Source organism: Cyprinodon variegatus, unplaced genomic scaffold, assembly GCF_000732505.1.
Source record: "Cyprinodon variegatus isolate N-32 unplaced genomic scaffold, C_variegatus-1.0 Scaffold559, whole genome shotgun sequence".
Classification (NCBI taxonomy): Eukaryota; Metazoa; Chordata; class Actinopteri; order Cyprinodontiformes; family Cyprinodontidae; genus Cyprinodon; species Cyprinodon variegatus.
Genome location: NW_015151012.1, coordinates 517,510 through 539,954, shown reverse-complemented (window position 1 = coordinate 539,954; position 22,445 = coordinate 517,510). Strand labels below are relative to the sequence as shown.

At 38.7% G+C, this 22,445-nt stretch overlaps 1 protein-coding gene across 1 annotated transcript in view; it reads right to left on the bottom strand.

Annotated features, from left to right (window-relative positions):
• rbpj (recombination signal binding protein for immunoglobulin kappa J region) overlaps positions 1 to 22,445 on the bottom strand; it is a 57,132-nt gene that overhangs the window by 15,592 nt on the left and 19,095 nt on the right. Inside the window, exon 2 of the mRNA XM_015391780.1 lies at positions 7,039 to 7,077. Within this exon, the coding sequence (XP_015247266.1) occupies positions 7,039 to 7,077 (39 nt within the window). The remainder of the gene's footprint in view (positions 1 to 7,038; positions 7,078 to 22,445) is intronic.

The following is a 22,445-nucleotide window of genomic DNA, read 5'->3' as shown; positions in this document are numbered from 1 at the left end:
TCCCGAGTTTGTTCGAAGACGAATGTCAGGAACTGAGCCCTCCTGTGTTGAGCTGGCTAAGCTTTAAATTGGGAAAGACTAGGACTAAAATATCCATGTTTGGGAAAAATATAGATGAGAAGTTCAATAAACCATTTGTTTAAAAACACAGAAACCAAATCTAAACATCCACCAGAGCTTTGTATAAATATACCTTAACTATCTCATAAATCAAGTAATAACTCAAAGAATTTCTTTTTCCCCCCAATCATTTCTGACTAGGGGTGTAAATAATAATCGTTTTGTAACGATCCATCGATCCAACAGCCGACGATCCGATGCATCGAATTTTAGATTTATGCTCATTTTGAAGCGTGGTCTGCGCTATACGCTGTGGGTCTAGATACGGCCAAGGCGGTGAGGAAGTGGGGGCAAGTTTGTCCCACAACGGAGGGACATGAGGGTGAAAAAGAGCGGGGATCCAGGTGGAAAAAGGGTCCCAGCGTTCTCACGCACCTCGCTCTTATAGCTGGTCCAACTTCACGAGTTCTTTTCCCCAATTTCGGTCATAAAAACAAAACAAGCCGGCCTCCGGCCTCCTGTCAATTTGGGAAAGGTGCAGCTGAGTGTCTGCGGAGGGGGCGGGGACGTCAACACTCTGGAGTCAAGGTATTGTATTGCACTCATTGCACTGATTTTGTGAGGTATTTTTTGATGCAAAGCCTTTCAGAATCTATAATGCAGGGGCATTATTATTTTTCGGTGAATGAGGTTTTAATAGGCCTAGGTGGAGTTCAACTTTACTACTTCTGTTATTTGCTGTTTTTTCTCAAATAAAATGAACTATTTGAGCATCGAAAATAATCGAATCAATTGGTCAGGAAATCGAAACTGAATCGAATCGCCATGATGGGTGTGATTTACACCCCTACCTCTGATCAGCTTCCATTCGCTTGCAGTAGATAAGCAACCCCACATCATAATAAAGCCACTGCCATGTATCATTATTGTAATATACAACATTTGTTATCACCCACACAGCATTTTCCTTTGCTTCTTGTTATCAATTGAAATCATGTAGAAGTTCATAGGTGTAGCAATAGCAGGCTATTGAAGCAGAAAGAAGAGGAACAAAACTCTTTAAAAAAAAAAAAAGATTTAACTGATCAGAACCTCTCACACACAAGGCATCAAGTTTTGTCTCTCTTGGTGCAAAAGACGGAAGGAGAAGTGAGATATTGACCAGCACAAACAAACCAACTTCCTATGGAAAACTAGCGTGCAGACAAACACAAAAAAACATCCTTGTGTGCAAAAAAACAAACAAACAAACAAAAACAATGGAAATCGATCACTAATAATCTAAAGAGAGAATGTTTAATATTTGCTATGCTAAAAAGGAAACCTGCATGTTAAGCCTGAGAGAAGCAGCATAATTGAAATGAGGGCCAGAGAACAGATAAACCCCAAAAAAGGAAATGATTAAAAGGTGAGAACAACAACACAAAAGCACAAAAAAAAAATGTGCAAGACATGTCAGAGTAGCAGAAAATCTTGAGTGGGTGTGTGAGTCAAACAGACCAAAGTTCAACGACAATGCAGAGATGGCATCTGCAACCCTGCAACGGTTTAATAGCAAGCCCAAATAGTGGGAAGTTATTATCTCTCCTTTAAAGTCATAGGAAGGTCGTATTTAAATATCAGATGATTCTGGCTTAAACATGTATATAAATGTGTTCTTTATCAGACCATATTGTCCCAGAAGTTAGATTTTAAGACAGGATTTTTTTTAAATAGAAATTTTCAGTTTTTTTTTTTTGTTTTTGTTTTTTTTCCTCATTAAATTATGCAGGCCAGTTAGTTATACATCAGCCTGTACACCTAAGTTCCGCCAATCGTATCAATGGTCATCTGTTGATTAAATTTTTTCGGTCATAGCATCTTGATTCATATGTCGCAGCTAATATATGCAACGGTTGAAATAAGAAATAAGAATCATTTACTTTCCCATTGAGTTCCGTCCCAGTGTTCACGGGGATGGACATCTGTGTCTTCGGCAGGCGTAGAGCTAACAGAACCTGCAGCGTTGCGAGGCAAGGGCTCAAACATTTATGGCTGTAAGCCTTCTAGACCAAACCAAGCTTCTGCCGCCCTGGCGTCCTCTTCCACAACTCGTCCACAGAGTTCGTCCCCTCTTTCCTCCTCTGAATAAAAAATGTATGATGGGGGAGACTCATCCACAACCTCTGACACAAAACTCTCCTCCTCTTGCATGTTTCCACTGTCCATAGCGTTCCTTGACAGTGTCGTTGCGAAGTCACCGATTTACTGCTACTTGGTCCCAATCTAATTTCCCATTGGGAAACTACTAGCACTAAGTTGCTAACTGGTTAGCAAGATGCTTCCGAGACACAGGCCACAATCAAACTAGCTTACAAACCTTCCATCACAACAATCCCACCCCCTTGATAATCAACCAATCAGATTCGCTTTATTCACTCGTGTAAAGTCGTGCACCACTCGGGAGAATTTGAAACTGCATCCGTTGGAACAGCCGCTTCCCTACGACTTTAATAACCCATCCCAGATACAGTGAGGAAAATAAGTATTTGAACAACCTGCTATTTAGCAAGTTCTCTTGCTTAGGAATCATGGATGGGTCTGAAATTGTCTTCGTATGTGCATGCCCACTATGAGTGACATAATCTATAAATAAATCCAGAAATCACAATGTATGTTTTTTTAACTATCTATTTGTATGACACAGCTGCAAGTAAGTATTTGTCTATCAGCCTGATTTCTGACCCGTTAGTCTGCCTTTAAAATGTCCACCTCCACTCTTTTATCCTAAATTAGATGCACCTGTTTGAGGTTGTCACCTGTCCATCCAATACAATCAGTAAGAATCCAACTACCAACATTTGCCAAGACCAAAGAGCTGTCCAAAGACACTAGAGACAAAACTGTACACCTCCACAAGGCTGGAAAGGGCTATGGGGAAATTGCCAAGCAGCTTAGTGCGAAAAGGTCCACTGTTGGAGCAATCATTAGAAAACTGAAGAAGCTAAACATGACTGTCAATCTCCCTTGGACTGGGGCTCCATGCAAGATCTCACCTCAGGGGGTCTCAATGATCCCAAGGAAGGTGACAAATCAGCCCAGAAGTACAGGGGAGGAGCTGGTCAATGACCTGAAAAGAGCTGGGACCACCGTTTCCAAGGTAACTCTTGGTAATACACTAAGATGTCATGGAAATCCTGCATGGCACGGAAGGTTCCCCTACCACAATCAAACTTGCTTGCCAACCTTCCGCCACAAAAATCCCGCCCCCTTGATAAAAGACCAATCACATCCACTTTATTCACTCGTGTAAAATCGGGCACCACTCCGGAGAATATGGAAATGCATCTGTTGGAACAGAACCGTTTCCCTACAACTTTAAAACTGCCCAGTCTAAATCTAAACATTTTTTAAATAAAGTGGGACGACATCTATCTATGTGGATGGAAAAAAACTCACTGCCAGTAATTTTTCTTTTTTTTTTGGGTGGGCCAAAAAATATGGGATTACTGGACAGAAAGATGCATATCCTGCCACAACACACTGCCTCAGATCTTCAAATAGGTCATGGATTAAAGCAATAAATTATCATCTGACTGAAAAAAATCAGTGTCCGCATTGAACAAAAAATGTGGCGTATTGGGCATACTTTCTTTATTTAAATATAATGGACATTTAGAGAGTACAAAAATATAAAAAGCCTGTCTAAGGAATGAGAGAAAACGTATATATAAAAAAATGCAAGGTTTACGTATAAGGTTAAAAAAAGTGTGATTAGGGAAGTTAGCTTTTATTATTGGGTTGGGGGCTTGGGGTGAACTGCGTCTCCACTAATATCAAGGAGGGCAGTATATTTTCTAGTCAGCGTTTCCTCTCCAGATTTTTTTTCCTCTAGTTACATTAAAACTGTCCAGCAGGACCGACACAGTCTAGTCCCATTTTAAGGAATAGGTGTCAAGAATTTCACAGTATTTCTGACATGGTTTGAATCTGCTACATTAGCTTTTCTTGAGAAAAGATGGAGAGTTAAAACTTTATCCTTCTCTTTATCAAAATATCTAAAAAGGACATTAAGAATTAGATCCATATTAGCCTCACAGTGGCAGCCCACTGCTCCCCAAGTGGATGGGTTAATGCAGAGGTAAATTTCTCCAATGTGAGATCAATAAAATTCAATAAAAGAAAAAACAAATGCTGATATGTAAAAGTAAGATGCATGTGAATTGGATATAGACAGCCTTGACAGGGCGCACTTATCAGTGCTGCATAACTGGATCGACTCCACCAGCAGTGACGTGGTGAGCGACAGGTCATGTTCGGCTAGGAAAGCACACACTCACACTTTCAGATGTGTTTGTTGCTGCTAAGGTACCGGGTAGGCTTGTTATTTGTTGAATAGAGCGCACAGCAGTCTCGCGTGTTGCTTCTGACTGATGGCACACCAGTATTTTTTTTACCATTGCTACCATAGAGGATTTTCTTATGGCAAACTACACACATGCACCCACCTGATTGTTTAATCATTCTGCACAATAATCCAAAGGGAACACCATCTTCGCCCCTCTCCTTACTCTGCTGTCAAAGATTCATCGACAAACAGTGCTTCCGTGTGGGGCTTGTGTTATGGTGTTAGCTTAAAGGGACTTCGTTTTTGCAACCCTAAACCCCTCCCACCTTTAAAGTGGTCCTTTATTATGTTAAAACGTCTTTATTAAAAGTTGTCAGCCAAGGCATTATTCCTCAAATTTCTTTATAAACCGTACAGTTTACTGTTGCTAAAACAGTAAACCCCTGCTAACTCCGGTTTAGTTCTGATAATGTTACCACAAAGAAAGAGAGGAGAGCGAGTGTAGCTCGGAGTGAAGTGAAAGTTTAACCAGTTCTTTCACATTGCACTACTACAATAGTCACATCGCAGCAACTTTGATGGGCGCAGAGTAAGATTTGCTTAGACAGTGAGTTTATCATATTTTGGACACAAAGCGCACATGATGCCACACGCAGGCATCATCACCAACATGTGGGACTTATTACTATTAACTACTACCTATTACTTATTACTAGAAAAAAAAAACAGAAATGTTAGAACTGTCAGTCATATGTTTAATCACTTTTTTTCACCACAGTGTTTTTTTCATCTGAATGTTTTTTTTTATCACTGCTGCTTACCTTTATCAAGGCTGCACTTTAAAAAATGAAAAAGTCTAAAGAGCTTTACTAAACGAAATGTCTTTTTGTATACACTTGTGTACAAAATGAGAAAATAAAATCAATCCAAGTCTACTATTCCCCAAAAAATTCTCAAATGACGGAAATCCGTCGTAGAGACGGAGAACTTTAACGCTTGATATGGACAAGCTCCTCTGCAGCCTGAGGGAAACACTAAAAAGATGAGCAGTATGATGCACTCTCTGTGCTCCAGGATGCAAACAAACAAGAAAAGTCTTTCAGCCACAGTTAAAAGTAAATAAATGTTGCAACAAAAACCTTTAGAAATGGGGAACTGAAAATATAAAAACAAAGAGCAGAGCTTCACATTGGTACGACCTCACACTTAAAGCTCTCTGTTCTGGGCCTTTCAGCTGGCGGGGAGAGAGTCCATGTCTGTCATATTTTGGGCCGTCAGAAACCCTCATATGAACCAGAGGGCCACTTGGAAGCCAGGGAGCTGGCAGCACATGAATAAAGAGGGGGACCCATCAAAAGATGCTTGGGCCCATCTTTTCCAAAACCAAAGCTCCACTGTTCCAACCGATGTGCAACCCCTCAATTTCCTCAACTAGAGCCACGTGCAAAGGCAGAGCACATGCCCCCCCCCTCCACACAAACACGCATACGATGCAACCAAATAACCTGCTCCAAACAACAAAGATGACAACCGATCTTTACAGCCAGCCGCAGCGTCCAAAAACATACAGCTCTAAGTGAGCAGGAGCAAACTGAAGACAAATGATTGAATAATCTGCAGCCAGGCAGGTCGGAGCTACACTTCATCATACGGCGAGGGGTAGAGAGAGCAAGTTTAAGACCTAAAGACAGAGGATGAGGGGAATTATTGCCTCTTGGGCTGATTTTACCCAAACAAACTGTGAGAACGAAGCTCGTTTTAACAGAGGCTTGTTAACAAAGTCTCTGTGGACTGGAGATCAGGCTGATGATCGATGGCAGCAGAGTTATGATGTAATACAACAGGGAAGAGATACTGGAAGGATGATCGGACTGGAGAAACGCAGCAGTCCTTGCCAATGAGACAAAACAGCAGTACGCCATAAATAGACATAACTAAAGCACATTATTGTGAAGTGGGAAGAAAATATGAAAATATAATATTTTCAAATGATAAATTAGAGAAGTCTGGCCTGCTTGGTTAACTCTTTGGAGCCACTGGTTCTAGGGTTTGGGTTAAAACCATGCTGGAAGGCGAACCTCAACTTTAAGCTTTTTGCATCACCCATCAGCTTTCCAGTCCCACAGAATGATGGTGTTGTCATCGTGCTTCAATACGGGGATAGGGTGCTCAGTGTTCTGTTGTACAGACAGAATTTCCAATTTTCTGGTTTTGTTTTTTTAAACCTTTTCCTTTAGTCTGACAATACGTTGTACAGAAGTGATATCAGTTTTACAACATAAACTATTAGTTGACATGGACTTTATTTAGGGGCCATAACCCCTGAATAAAATGAAAGCACGTTACACCGACAGATTCTTTTTCTTTATGACATGTTTTGAAAAACAAAAGCATTATTTTTCCTTCCGAGTCATAACTATTCCCTACTTTGCATCGGTCTGTCACATAAAACCCCAAACAAATATACTGAAGTCTGTGGTCACAACTCAGCATGATGTGGAAGTTCAAGTGAATGAATACTCCTGCAAAGCACAGCGAAGCCGCCCTGGCTTCACTTATGATCAGAAAAGGCTGCACTCTTCCCCAACGTACGGAGAAAGACGTCCAAACATGCATTGTGAGAGCTCAAAGGGTGACAAACTAGCTGTTACCTTGTTAGGCGCAGTGGCTGAGGGCGCTCCCCAAACTTCCTGCAGAGACACAAAATGAGAAAACATAAGTGGGTCAGTTAATAACCACAAACAAACAAACAAAATGCGAACATTCAACCCCGTCTGAATGCACCGAGAAGAGTACGCCTATATGCAAACGTGATTTCAGATTAGATTTAAGCTGAGTGTGCAGGGAAGAAACATCCACACACTCTGCTCTGTTATCTGCACATCTAAACGGCTTCCAGCCTGGATGCACGGCACCAAGTTGCGCCACATCTACGTATAAAAACAAATGTATTCATGTGCTTTCTTTTTAGAAACAAGACACTTTATTAATTTCATGATTGTGATGCTGGGTTACAGGTGCAGACATTTTACACGCACTGACTCAGCAGGAGACATTTTTCTAAAGCAGACACTACAGGAAGTGAGGAGGCATTTCATCATTTCTGGCTACTGGAAGGCCCAAATCAGGTGTAAATCTCACCTAATAGGTTCTGAAAACTATTGGTTTGAATGCTTTAGAATGACACTACCTAGCAAAATAAATTCAAAATCCGAATCATGTCTCTAATGTGTGCTGCAGCTATTTCTTTCAGTATCCAGATTGATATGTGTAGAACTGAGTTGAGTTCTATGTTATAAATCTGGGATGATGCCGTTCAGTGTGTCTGGGGGGAAAGGAGGTGCGTTTAGTACAATACTTCGAGCTGATTGGGTGACGTGCCAGCTAGTACCTGCCTTCATTAGCTTTCAGCCAATTGTTGCAGTGAATTGTGATGTTTCAGACGTGCACCAGGAATGACAGGTGGGACGTGTTTACTGAAATGTAGACCACTGTTTGAAGTTTACGGAGAAATCATGTCATCACAAAAAAATTTTTGTAGAATTTGTAGGAAAAACCTTCGCATAAAAGGCTTTTTAAGCATTCATAGCAAAAATACCCAGCTTAATAACTTGGTCGTCCATGAGAGCCACCAGGGGAGACACAATGATAACAATAGGATTCGTCTGCAGCTTCTTGAGTGTTTTCACAATTAGCGGACTAAGCTGATAAATCAAACTTTTTCCAAATCCTATTAGAAGACAAACAGACATCTTTCCCACAAAGTGCTTGATTTTGCTCCTTTTTTAAAATGAGAAATTGTCTAACACTACATGTCCTGCACCCAAAAAAACACTGCTGGCATGTCATTGGTCCAACCCGCTGGTTGTTACGACACAGACGTATTAGCAGGAGTCTTTCAAGATGGATTTGTTGTGAGACTGACAACTCCGATCTCGCGATAATCTAGCTTGCAGCAAAAGTTTAGGTTCCTTTATCTATCTGGCTAAGTTTTTTTCTATTATTATCCCACAATACCTTGTCATACTTCTCCTGCAACAGTAGGTGGAGCATAAACTCATCAATTGAATTTGAATGTAAAAGATAAGTTCGCTTTTCCAAAATATATATATTTCCCCGTGGTTTTCTTTGGAATGGAATCAGGATAAATGAGGTTAGATGTAAAGGAAACAGCATCTACCTCATGTTCACCACTTAAAAAAAATTATTTATTTGAACACAATTTTGCCTGTTTATAGTGTACTCTAACTGTGGAGATTAAATGGAATATACAATTCCTACATAAAATATATCAACGCCAGAACTAAGTATATATTCCACCTTTAGAAACGTCTTGCACCCAGGTACTAGTCTATTTAATAAATAGAAATGCTTTGAAAATACGGAGCTGAAAACACGCAAAACATATCTTTAAAATCTTCATACAGTGCAGTTATCCAAATGAGAGGCCAGAGAGGATGGGATCGAAATTTCTTCTCCTTGCTGCCCCTTCCCCACATATTGCTGCAGACTGTCAAACAGCTAAATTAACCACGCTGTTACAAAAACAAAAATTCTGCTCAATTAATCCAATTGAAAACTTTTATTTACTAATGTTAACCTTTAGACAGGTATCAAACGTTTCCATCAACACCTGTAACACGAGTTGTGTTATTCATTTTGGTGTGTATTTTAATGCAGAAGTGTTTTTCCAAACACTCTGAGCTTAACAGATAAAATCTTTGTTGTGCCTTTTATCAGGGTCTTGACCTGTAAAAGGCTGAAGACTCTTCCTTTAAATAATCTACTTTTTTATTGCTCATATCTAGATCTTGATTATTTTAACAACCTGTCCATTAGGTTTGCTAAAATCCCCGTCTTAAAGTGGTTTTACTCTATGAAAATCAGAACCGAAAGACATTTAGTAAAATGAGCAAACTACATTGATTAAAATATTAGAACCAGCTATGCTTTTTCATTTTTGTTTTAAATAACTGTAAATACTAAAAAACAAATAAAACTGATGATAGGGATTCTCCATCAGGCAGCAGAATTTTAGGGAATCCTAAAAATAACAGTTTTGCTTTATTTCTATTTTTTAATCACACAGATTAGAGCTACGTCCTATATATAGTTAGTCAGAGGAGTTTAAGGCCTGCTGACAGATTTCTGAACCACGTTACATTAATAAAACCACTGACTACACCACAGGTACATCAATAGGTTTATATTTAACCATATTCATATCAGGTCAATCTTAAGAGGGTTTTTTTTCTTTGTTAAGGGAAAAAAAAACCTTATGTCATAATCGACACCATCTGGATGGAGCTGATGAACAACAAGATCCCCTGTTTTGCAAAGGTGAACTAAAGTAGGAGGAGTCAGAGGAGCCTGCAGTAAAACACGCAGGGTTTTTTCCTGCGGCGGGGCTTTACCTCTCCGCTAACTACTCATGTTCTGCAGCCAGGTCATTATTTCCGGCACCAGGCTGACAAACACATAAACAAAGACCTCGCCGCTGCTTCTTGGGCCTGCAACAGGAAACCGAAAGAAAGGCCAAACCACTGATAGAGTTTCATCAAACATACTGCTGATCTTTTTTTCTTTTTATCAATTTAAACCTCAAGGCAGAGAAGTGGTTACTGCAGCTAAACCTCGTCAGAAATCTCTGAAGGTTAGTAAAAGCAAATCTATATACATGAACATTTCTGAATGAAAATGGGTGATTTCAGGAACTTGAACATTGCCTGTCGAAAATTAATAAAACACAATTCAAATATATAAAAATCAGACATCTATAGTAGATTTTTATCTTAAAACAAAACAACAGATTGCCTTTCATCTTTTGGCTCCAAAAGCACATGAATCATTCAGTGCATGACCTCTGTCCACAATAATTATAATCCATTTGTCTCATTTAGTTAAATTACAGGTTGCGTTACCAAAGATGCATTAATACCTTCCAACTGCACATTTTTAGCAATGGAAATCAGAAAAAGACTATTATAGCTGATTAGATTTCGATCAGGGCTCCTTGCTTCTAACTAAACATTCAAATGGAAACTCAAGAGAAATCAAAAAGTTAGCTGGGTATTTTTGTACATAATGATCTGCAGACTAAAACTTCAATGACTTAATAGTAAACAGGAGAGGAAAATAACACTGATTTAACTAATCTGGACGTAAAGACTATAAATATGGCATTTGTCCAAAAAAAAAGAAAAAGACAGTTGAGCAACATCTTATAATTCAGTGGTATTTTCATGTTTTAAACAGTTCTCTGCACTATAAGAGGAAGAAAATTGAATTTATTTTCCATTTAATACCGCCAAAATTCCCTTTCACAGCATATTACAATGATCTTAAGCTGCAGACTAAAAGTTTACTAAATCCCGGCAGATCAGCCAAACAAAACAAAGAAGCATTATCTCAGAGTTAAATTAGGATCAAGTTAACAAAAAAATGAAAGTCTTTCGTCAATAATAGATCAGCTGTGGAAAAACTCCTGTTTTTTCTCAGATTTTATTCGTCATGAAGATACTTCCAACATTTCCTTTCAGCTTCTGTTTGCAGAGTAAAAAAAAAAAGCAAATTTTTTCTTCCAAGTAGTCTTTTGTGATATAAAATTCAAGCCCACTAAAAGCTTGGTAGTGCAACATGGGAGAAATAATACAAAGAGAAAGATTTCAACCTCCATTTTCAGATTTGATCCTCAATCCTCCTGCCTCTCCTGTATTCCCTAGCCTTTCATCCAGTCTCAGTTCACCTTCTCTCTTGCTCCTTTTAGAGATTCCCAGAAGCAGAAGCAGGGATTTCTTCCCAGCTGATACCAAATATTAACATTCATCTCAATAAAAGACACACATTACTACTTTTTTTCAATCTCCCCCAACTGCTGGACCTTAAATATAACCAGGTGTTTGCAGGTCGGTAAAGGATTACCTAAATCATCTCAATCTTCAGGAGATTTAATACATTCGAAAGCTTTGATTAGATTAAATAATTTTACTTTAAAAGACAGGCACCCATCTTATAAAATGTTCAACATTATTCTGAAACCTCACACCACTAAAATGTTTTAAAAATACTAATAACAATGCTGCATAAAATATAAACCTCAATGCAAAGGTTTAGGCCGACTAGAGGGCATCAATCCTATTATTATAGGGCTGGACTTGAGACAAAGACTTGGACTTGTCCTTTAAAGGCCTCCTCACACCAGAGGCTGGTAGCCAAAGCAGTACAGGTAATCAAATACCGAGCCGCTGGCAGATTTATATGAAAGAACTAAGGAGCCAAAAAACCAAACGAGAGCCTTCAGGAAAAAAAACAAATGGGAAAATGGAATGAGAGAGAAACAGAAAATGACCTGCGTCTGAGCCAGATGATGGGAAAAGAGGCTGAATAATTATAAAGGAGGACAATCAATAAGGTTCCCACAGTGCAACGCTGCCGAATCCACCGGCTAATAGATTCCAGACGGCTCTCGTCTTCTTTCAGCTCACTGCCGAACATCACAGCATCTAGTGCACGCATCAGATGATGGAAGAAGGGATTACTGCAGGGGAAAGGAAGGCTGATGTTTAAGGCAATAAGGGAAGGATTTTCCTTTTTCCCGATGGATCCAAATTAATATACTTGAAACACTTTAGGTGATGATTTAATGTCTCGTTTAACTACAAGTATTTATCGACTTCATATTCAGGTGAAAAAAAGTGAGCAAAATAAGGCAGTTCTTTAGTTAGCAGTGGCAGGATATAGAGGGAAGTCACAGCTTTCAACTTGTGACATGATGTGTTTGGTTAGCCAGTTCTGTGAAAAACCACAGTCCACACGTCTTTCTTGCTCCACAAACTGCTTTAGCGCATCAAGTCGAAACACAAACACCCAAAACAGAAGGAGCCCAAACACAGGAAACCGCACAAAAAGGTAGGGCTGCAGATGGCGGGGCAAGAGGTTCTCGCTGTTGCATCAGCAGTTCTACTGATAGGTTGGTCTCAACCAACATCTAACATTTCAGTGCAATCTTTTTTTTTTATAAGGGCATACGAGATGTCAGTGTGGGGATAGGTCTGAGAAAAGGTGGAAGTAAACATCATGAAGCACTTAAGCTAAAGGTTCAATCGTCACATTCTATGGAATAACAACATAACCACTAAAGCCAGGTATTTACATATGCTGGATTTATTCAGATAAAACTCAGGTAGGGTTGGAGATTTCATTTAGGTCAAAAATAATCAGACTGTTCCTCCTGATAGAAATATAGAAATGGATTATTCAAGTCATGTTCACACACAGACACAGATTTGAGTTTTGGCTGAAAAACCTTTTAGCCACTTTGAAACGGATTATAATCAGCATGTTAAGGTTATTTAGAAGAAACTTTAGCTTCTTGTTAGCGTTTTTCAGAATTTGCTTCAATATTTCCATATAAAGTTCCCAGCAGAGGGCCCAGTCCCTCCTGCAGTAAAGCACTGCACAGCATAGAACCTCCAATTAAACAACCAAGCAAACAATTAAAGCAAAGTTAAGTAACCAAAAACGGAAAACTGATGTTAGGTTAATCATTGCTTTATACCTAATGTTTGTTACACCTTAGTATACATTTTCCAACAATTCTACTGTTAAAGCATTGATCTCTGCGTCCACTTCACTAAACTCAGCAAAGTCTTTCAAAAGTCAAAGGTGTTGGGACAGTGGTAAACACCCTAAATCCCCTTTTGGCTCTGGTTGTTTCACACTTGCGTCAAGCTCAGCAGCTGTGGGTGTCACAAGGCCACGCGAGCTGAAATGACCCAAGGTGAGAGCATGACCTCAGGATGGATGGCACCTCAATGAAAGGTTTCTCTGAAGCTGATGTTTCTAATATAATGCACTGCAACCTGGCTGTTCTCTTTGACTAACACCTTAAACCTCCACAGAGCGGAAACACAACCCTGTGTTCTTTAAATGACAATAGAGATGACAAAAACAGTCGAGTTAGAGGAATGTCTGCATGTAAAGGAATCAGCATCTTGATACCGCTACATGGAGCTCATTGAACTCTACTGTAAAGTTTTCATCAAATTTCCAGAAATAAGATCTACTGCAAACATAGAAGAAGAGGAAACTCCTTAGGACAGCTAAGACCAACACGAGGTTTCAGGGAAACAGGGGCATACATCGCCCAGAAATCACTCACCTTTGCATTGACCTATCACAGACTTTAAACACTCAACTGTCACTTTATTGGGGATACCAGTCTAAGACAAATTTCTAATCAGCTATCATACGGCAGCAACTCAATACATTTAGACATGGTCAGGATGACCTGCTGCAGTTCAAACGACATCAGAAAGAGGAAGAAAGGAGAGTTAAATGAACATAGCTTGGTTGTTAATGCCAGATGAGGTGGTAGGAGTATGTCAGAATCTGCTGATCTACTGAGATTTTCATGCACAATCTGCTCTAGGGTCCACAGATAATAGTCTGGAAAATATATACATCTCCAGCGAGTGACAGTTATGTGGGCCCAAATGCCTTGTTGATGTCCAAAGTGGGATTGTAGTCTGGTTCGAGCTGATAGAAAGGCAACAGTGACTCAAATAAAAACTTGTTACAACCGAGAATTGAAAAAGCTTCCTGGATGGGAAGCGAAACACCTTCAAACTTGGAAAACAGTCCAGTGGTTTGTTTTTTAACTTTAACTTTTTTGGAGATGAGCAGAAGAGCCTTTCTGAACACACATGTTGAACCTTGAGGTAGATGGGCTACATCAGCAGAAGACCGGACCGGGTGGTCAATCTGCAAACTCACCAAAAATGGACAATAGAAGACTGGAAAATCATTGCCTGGTTTGATAAGTCTCCATTTCTCTCGCAACATTCGGATGGTGCCGTCAGAATTTGGCATCAGCACCATGAAAGCTTGGATTCATCCAGTTCAGGCTGGTGGTGGATGAGTAATGCTTTGGAGGATATTTTCTTGGCACATTTTGGGCCCTTAAGGTTGATTGGTCCTTGGTATGCCTTTCTGGCTGTCTGTGTGGTCGTTCTTCTCGATTTGGTGCCAGGGCGCGCCATTTTTAAAAACCGACGAAAGGTTGATCAAGGAGGTACGGAAGTACAACCACATGTATGATGCCTCTCTCATACACTCCCACCCGCGCTGCCGAAGAAGTTCTCCCCCCACGCTTTGGCGGGAAACTGCTATGTCTCCTTAGAAATTCCAGACTGACGTTGCAGAAGCATACCAGCAAAACTGGTTCACGACCATAAGCAAGCAACATTTGATGTGTGCGGTTGCAGAAGTATAATCCGCCCTTTAGTATCACCTGAGCAAAATGTCACAGCCTACCTGGGCATTGTTGCTGATCATGTCCATCCCATCCCTACTGATGGCTACTTGAGATGATTTGCGCTACGCTTCATAAAGCGTGAATATTCTTGGCCTGGTTTCTTCTACATAACAATGGGTTCCCTGTACTGCAAAAGCCTCTACAGTCACCAGATCTTAATCCAATAGAGCACCTTTGGCATGCTCTATTGATATTTCACATCATGGATGTGCAGCCGACAAATCTGCAGCATGTGTGATGTCATCATGTCAATATGAACCAAACTCTCTGAGGAATGTTTCCAGCACCTCGTTGAATCTATGCTATGATAGATTGGGACAGTTCTGAAGGGGTAAAGGGGGTCCAGCCTGGTTCTAGTAACCTGATATTGTCTGGCGAGTGTAATATAGGGGAGCAATATGGAAGACGACCTGGAAATATTTGAAGAAGTAGAAACAGGTTTCCATTTTGTTCCGGAGATTGACGATAACCAATGAATGAAGAATGGTGTCTGGACACCTGCATTAAGGTTGACCTCAGTATCAACACGTGCAGAAAAGAAGTCGAGAGCGCGTTGTCAGAGTTGAGCGTGCGGTCAAACGATTTTGAGCAAGGGTCAGCGAGTTTAGACGATGCATATTGTTCTCACTGCACGCTCAGTTCGGTGGCACTAAAATTACACCACAGATGTTGAGCAAAAGAAGACGAAATGTAAAGTTTGTCTGAAAACTGTCGGGACTACTTGAAGTAACACATCAAACCTCGTCCACCTACAGCCAAAAGTCTCCATTAGCTTTGCACAAAAATGTTTGCAAGAGAGGTAACATTTTTCTCCTGTTAAATAAGACATTTTTAAACGTTTAAACCTGAATGGGTACAAGACTAATATTAACTGGCAGTAAAATGTAATGTGGTTTATTCAATAAATAAATTAAAAATGGAACAGTTGCATTTCCTGCTTATGCCTTTATTTCTGATAGAGAAACATTTATTGCAGATTTATCGTTCTCAAATTAAAACTGCCCAATTTATCGAGATATTGATTTGAGGTCATATCGACCAAGTCCTACTTAAGAGTAAAAAAGTATTTGGTGAAATTGATACTCATCATAACGTCTGATATTTTAAAGTATGAATTAAAGACAAGCTGAAATGTTAAGTTCCTTGCAAATTCTGGTAAATTAAAGAATGTAATGAATAAGTAAAAAAACAAACAACTTGATTAAAGAAACTACAAAAAATGATTTTCTTTTTAACAGAAAACCTAAGGAACCAGGAACTCCAGTGACATTAACTCCTGTTTATTAGCTTGACCTTAAAATGTCAGTGTGTTCAAATAAGGTTGTGTTAAAAAAAGACCATTTTGACATAAACATTAACTATGTGTTTTTGTCTGCAGTGCTTTTTGTCTTTTATGTTTTCTATAAAAATGCATGTTTTTTTTTATTCCGTAAAGTTAGTCAGAAAAGATGGAGCAGCCAGGCGTTTTAATCAAGTAAGAGTAGCGATATTCTGTTAAGATATTGCACAGGTTAAAAGGATGGTGCAGTAAAACTACTTTACAAGTAGACTTTTCCCTATAAGTTACCCAAGTAACCATAACTGGGTAAATGTTAAGTAGTTACTACCCACCTCTGTATGGAATTAACTCAAAACAAACAACCCCGTTTTCTACCATGATCAAAAAGTTTGCACCTCGATTGAGGCGGCCATCTTTGACCAGTTACCTGAAACAGCTGCATTTAAAAAGAAACAACCCATAATGTGATTTAGAAAAAAGAAATAGTGCCAAAGAAAACCTTTCCTTTAGCTGGCTCTCATTTATTTGTTCCATATAAATAAATACTGTAAAGGAAAAAGTTGTGATCTTGTGAAAAATAATCCGTAGAGATTAGCAGATAGGTTTCTACACCAGAAAGAGCACTTTCTTGAGGTCTTAATGATCACAACTGATATTGATGACATTTTGGGTTTTTCTTTGATGACCCAAAAAAAGGAAAAAAAATCAATTGGCTCAGGCTGTCTGATGGAGCCAGAATTTTTCAGAATACAGGTTCATTTCTATTTATTTATTTTTTATTTTTTAACAATTTATTATTTATTAATAAATTTATTAATTTATTATTTAACAAGGTTTTTAGAAAACTACATAAAAATAGTGTTGTTGGTTGATGGAGGGATATCTCGGTTTTCATTAGTTTAATAATTAGGAAAAATGGTCAAATAAATTAGTAAATAAATTAGTAAATTAGTATAGAGAATCAGATTAGATTTCAAGCCATATTGCCAAGCCCTACTACAGCTAGCTATTGACAACGGCAGCAAACAAAGGCAAAGTCAGAAAGCTGCAATTGACAGCCGAGGGTCACTGGGTTTGTGAATGATTAAAAAAAGAAGGTGTAAAAAAAAAAACAAAGGTCTGCTGAGGTGTTAAACCTTGCCTTCAGGGTTCTACCTCAGTGTGGCCCAGCCAAAAAACCTGCAGCATCTGAAAGGCAAGAACACGCCGAGGTTCAGAGGCTGTTCCTGCCTGTTTTTTGCAAACTTCCCAGACACGACTGAGCAAGAAAATAATACCAATACTTGGAAACAACAAGTCTACCCTAGCAAATGAATGCGTGTGTCAGTGAGAGACATTTGGAAATTGGTGCCTACCGGCTGCATTAGTCCTGGCAGTCTACTAAGAAATACCTGCATACTGATGTCACAGCTTCAAACACACTCACACTCTGCTGCACAGCTCCAACACTGCAAGCATAAACAGCAGATTTCCCCTTTAATACACACTCACACGCTCTGCTGCAATCAGTTTGTTTTTTTCATGTCCAAAGCAGGAGAATCATGCAAACTGATCCTTCAGGCACATGTTAAATCATTGAGGAAAAAATAAAACTGTCACCCAGAAAAGTGTCATATCTGAGCTCTAACCTTTCATTCTGAGTTAAATGAAGGCACTATTTAAAGACAGGGTGCAGATAAGGATAAAAAAGGAGGAGTGGACAGAAACTCCCCCAGACACAGTAACAGTGAAAAATGCAGGCGTTGGAGGCTCGCTCAGTGCTTTGCACCACTACCTTGCATGTGCCGACGGTTTGTAGAAGCCTGAAAGGCGTGAGAGGGACAGAGCCACTACAAAGGCTGCTATAATACTGCCTCTTATCAATGTCATGCCTGAATATTCGCAAAAGAGACAAATGGAAGTAAGATGGACCTTTTTTCTCCTGTTTTAATGTGATGACTGGTGAATAAAAGCTGAACCCCCATCACATAAAAACCAAAGAGGGCTGGGCTCTGCTACAGGTGTTCCTGATAAATCTGAGGATGGGATCCATCCAGTCAAACATTCCTGCTTTAAAAACATTTTATGTTTACTAGAAATTAGGGATATTATCCAAATGTTATTGTAATCGTCATTCCACCGATAACTTAAAAATAAAAGGCACTGTTTTTGTGAGAAAAAAAGTGAGGTTTGTGTCTGCTGCTCCAGATGCTAATAACCACAGATAGCATCACTGGAGCCGAACGACTGTTAACACATGTTTGATAAAGACAATCCGTATGAGAAGACTAGGGCTGCAACTAACGATTACTTTGTAAAATGATCGATCAGTGGATTATTTATTCGATTAACTGATTAATAATCCGATAGCCAAATGTTCCTTAAAGAAGACTTTTAATAAAACTAAACCAGGTAAATAAAACTTTTCCACTTGAGGAGTTGTGGATAGCGAATATTGACAGACAAATATTTTGTCTCCCATCTTAAATGCAAAATGTTTATATAATTTTTACAATTTTGATATAAGTACTGCTCTAAGTCAGTTGCTCTGTCAGCTAAAGGCATGTTTTAAAGTCTCTATACTCCAGTTAATGATTAGTTTATTACTAAATTTGTTGACAATTATTTCAATGATTGATTAATCATGATTAATCTGATTAATTCTTTCAGNAGGTAAAAATTACTCCAATACTGCCGCTCCATGTCTCAGGTGAATGTTTATGTTCTTTGCAAATGATCGCAGCTAAAGTGTTTTTTTCTTCCTCTTTTAAAAGAACCGTTTCCCTTACAGTGTTAAAGTTGGTCAGAGCTCCACCACCAGTAAGGCAATAAAAAAAAGGCAATATCTAAATCAGCATCACAAACATTGATTGCATTTATAGTAGTTTTATGTTGACACTGCACAAATCAAAGGTTGCTTATTTCAATTCTGTAGTTCCATTATTCTGCTTCTTTTTTTGAATCATATTTTTGGTTATTATGAGAATTTGACTTGGACAGTTGTTTTTTTTTTTTTTTTTTTTTTTAAAGCCTCCAGTATTTATATCGTATCAGCCTCCAAAATTCCATATTGATCAGGCTCTGGTAAAGTGCTGCAAGATGGAGGTATGTGTTAAACTGTGCTGTGCTTTCATTAAATTTCAGCTTATTTCTACCTGTGCTAACTAAGGCCGAAAAAATTTATTGGATTAATCATGATTGATTACTGAAATAATCATTGTCTAATTTAGTAATCCATTAATTCTTAAACAGAGCATAAAGACTGAAACCTGACAAAGCGACCCACTTAGAGCAGTAATTATATCAAATTTGCAATAAAATAACATTTTGCAATTAAGATTTTTAAAAAAAAATACAATTTGTCTCTCAATATTCTCTATCCAGAACACCTCAAATGGAGTTTGAGTTTTGCCTGGTTTAAAGTAAGAATTCTTCTTTAACGAACCTTTGGTTATCCGATTTTTAATGGATTAATCTAAATAAATAATAGATTAAACAACTTGCAAAATAATCGCTAGCTTCAGCCCTAATGCTAAGCTTTCCACCTGTCTCCACCTGGAGTTGGATAATATTAATAAAAAAAAAAAAAGTAAGATTTTTTTTTCTACTAAATCCAACTAATATATATTTTCCCCTCACTCAAATTCCATAAAAAATAAAAGAGAAGTTACATAACTTTCAAAAACTAGCCTTTACAATCATCCGCTCTGGGAGGTGACCTTAAAGGGCAACGAAATTCAAACCGATTATATAAACACTAAATGTTTGCAGCTAGTGGTATCACACAGTGAGTTAGTTTATTAGTTGTGAGGTGACGTCAGAAAACAAATAGTGATTTGTAGAAGGCCTTTAACAGTGATTAGCAAACAAGTAAGCCCCTATAAAGTTAATATGATGGCATCAGTGTTGGTTTTTTCTGAAGTATTTCAGGATTACAGAACATTATTTAACCAGAAAGTCATGGGGGAAAAAATGTCCACAGTTCAACAGAACTGAAAAATTCCAAACTGCCCTGAACACAATTTCATGTACTGATCTAAGCTGTTATTTATTTAAGTCTGATTTCTGCTGAAGGACTCTGAAACTTATTGGTTTAAGGATTACGATGTGCTGCAGGTTCTATGATAGAGGTAGTAGCTTTGAACAAAAGAAAATGAAACAAGATTATTGTCTGATGTGAGAACTCAGACCAAAGATGCTGTTTATATATAACAAAATGGGAGTTTTCTAGTGTTTCTGCATTTGATGAACCTTGGCTCTTCGACCACGGATCAGAGCCAATCCAGAGAGATTTGTTTAATTTTCCATCCTTTGCTAACTGATGTGTGCATCAATATTAGAAACTATTTTTGCTCTCGTCGAGCCCAGCTCTTGGAGAAAAAGGCTGAAAGCCAAAACTGTAATGGAAAGGGCAGAGTTTTAGTGAAGTATTCATCTGTAGCTGGCCTTAAAGGGCCTGGGAATCACGTCTAAGGTTACACTCAACCTGGGCCAAAATGTTACATGCAAAACAAATAAATTATAATATCTTTTTTTTTTTTTTCAGATGGTAAAAATGATTAAGTATGTGATCAGAATACCAATTTCATCTTAAAAGTCAGGAAAAGTTGGTGCTGACGATGAGCAGGCTGACCCTCAAGGTTGAGTTACTACAGATGGCGGGGGTCTTGTAGGTGCCCAGAGACGTCCCATCAGGAGCGGCATGAAAGGCAGCGATCAATGATGTGTGTGTGTGTGTGTGTGTGTGTGTGTGTGTGTGTGCGCGCGCACAGACAAGGGTGGGTCACATCAGCCTGCGCTCAAAAAGCACACACAGACACACCAACTGCTCCATCTTCTTTGACATGGGAGAGCTTAATGACAGAGGCAGAAAAGCCCAGAAGGAAAGAAAAAAAAAAGGTCTCCTTCATCCTTCTTTCCTCCCTTCCTTCATTTTCCTTCCCTCTGCCTCTCCCCCTCTTGACCACACTCGCCCAACATCAACCCTCCATATGGAGCACTCAGGACAGACCTTTTTTTTCTTTTTTCTAAACTCATCTTGGCCTGGCACACAATCAATAAGACCTCTAGACGCGCTCTTACTTGCACACCAACTCGAAACTTTAATGAGTGTAATCTGGCTCGGAGGCTGGAACATACTAGAAACTCCACTGCTTGTGTGCGCACAATATTCACTGAAAATAAAGTAATGACATTTCCAGCGTGTGCTGGACCACAACTTTGACTTCTTTTTGTCCACTTTGTGCAGTAGAAGATTGATAACATGCTAAATCATTCCTATTCCGTAGGAACACTTTAAATACACTCTTGTTCGGTGTCCTGGTGTATCAAGGTATTATATTCAGATTATGTTCAACGGGTCAATAAATGGAGGTGCATTAATTTCCCATTGGTTTCAGCAGTACCACTGTTCCTAATGAGCATCTCCACACTATGATCCCTGCACCTGCTGTGTTCAAGAGGAAGTACCAAGTTTGCTTTCCACTACAGACAATCTATACTTTATTTCACATGGTTTTAGAGCTGAAAAAAGATCATATTAACTGTGAGTTTTTGAAATAATTGCTAACCAATGTCCTAATCCAGCCCTCAAACAGACCTTCAGCCCATCTCTCAGACTGGACTGACACCAGCTGCACTTTGTGACTGAAACATTTTTTTAAAAGCATTTAACCTCCATGCTTTAGATGTGCATTTTTTTGTCTTCTAAGGGTCTTTTAGGTGTTTTTTTTTTTTTAGCTCGTTCTAAGAAGGGAGTCTTTGCCAAATTTCTTTTCTTGGAAAAAGAAAAAAAGTTGTTTGTTCAAAGAACCACTGACTCAAAACTAAAATTAGGACATAAATAAATACAAACAGTAAATGTATCTGATATTTAAGATGAAAATGAGCTAGTCTTTAAAAAAAGGATCTTACATTTTTCAACTGGTATTTCTGAGTATTGAATGAATTTTTCCTGCTTTTGAATTTTAGCCATTTACAATGCTTTTAAAAGTCTTTCTTGTGGCATCTATAAAAGAAGCGCTAGATTAATTAAACGTTGCTTCTTTTTTCCCCTCGTTTTTATACTAACTATGGCTGCAACTAACGATTATTTTGCAACTTGATTATACTGTCAATTCATTTTTTCAATTAATCGGTAAATAATCAGAGAGAGAAAGGTCCCTAAAGAAGATATTGTAGGAAAAAAAATTAAACTCAGCAGGACATTATAAGTATTTAACCGTCTTATGGTAGACGATATGTGCAAGACATATAATCTCACATTTAAAAAAGGCATTGTTTTGCAACAGTGCTTTAAAGTTGAAGATAAAAATGTCTCAGAGAAAGATAAAACCTACAAACCAACACTTTGTAAAACACTGTCTAAATTGAGTCCATGTTTATTTTTACTTCTTTTTCATATCAGAGGTAACCACGGCGATATTTACCTGTATTTCATAAAGCATAAAACCCAGTTAATGTGCAAAAATAAACTGACGTCTGGC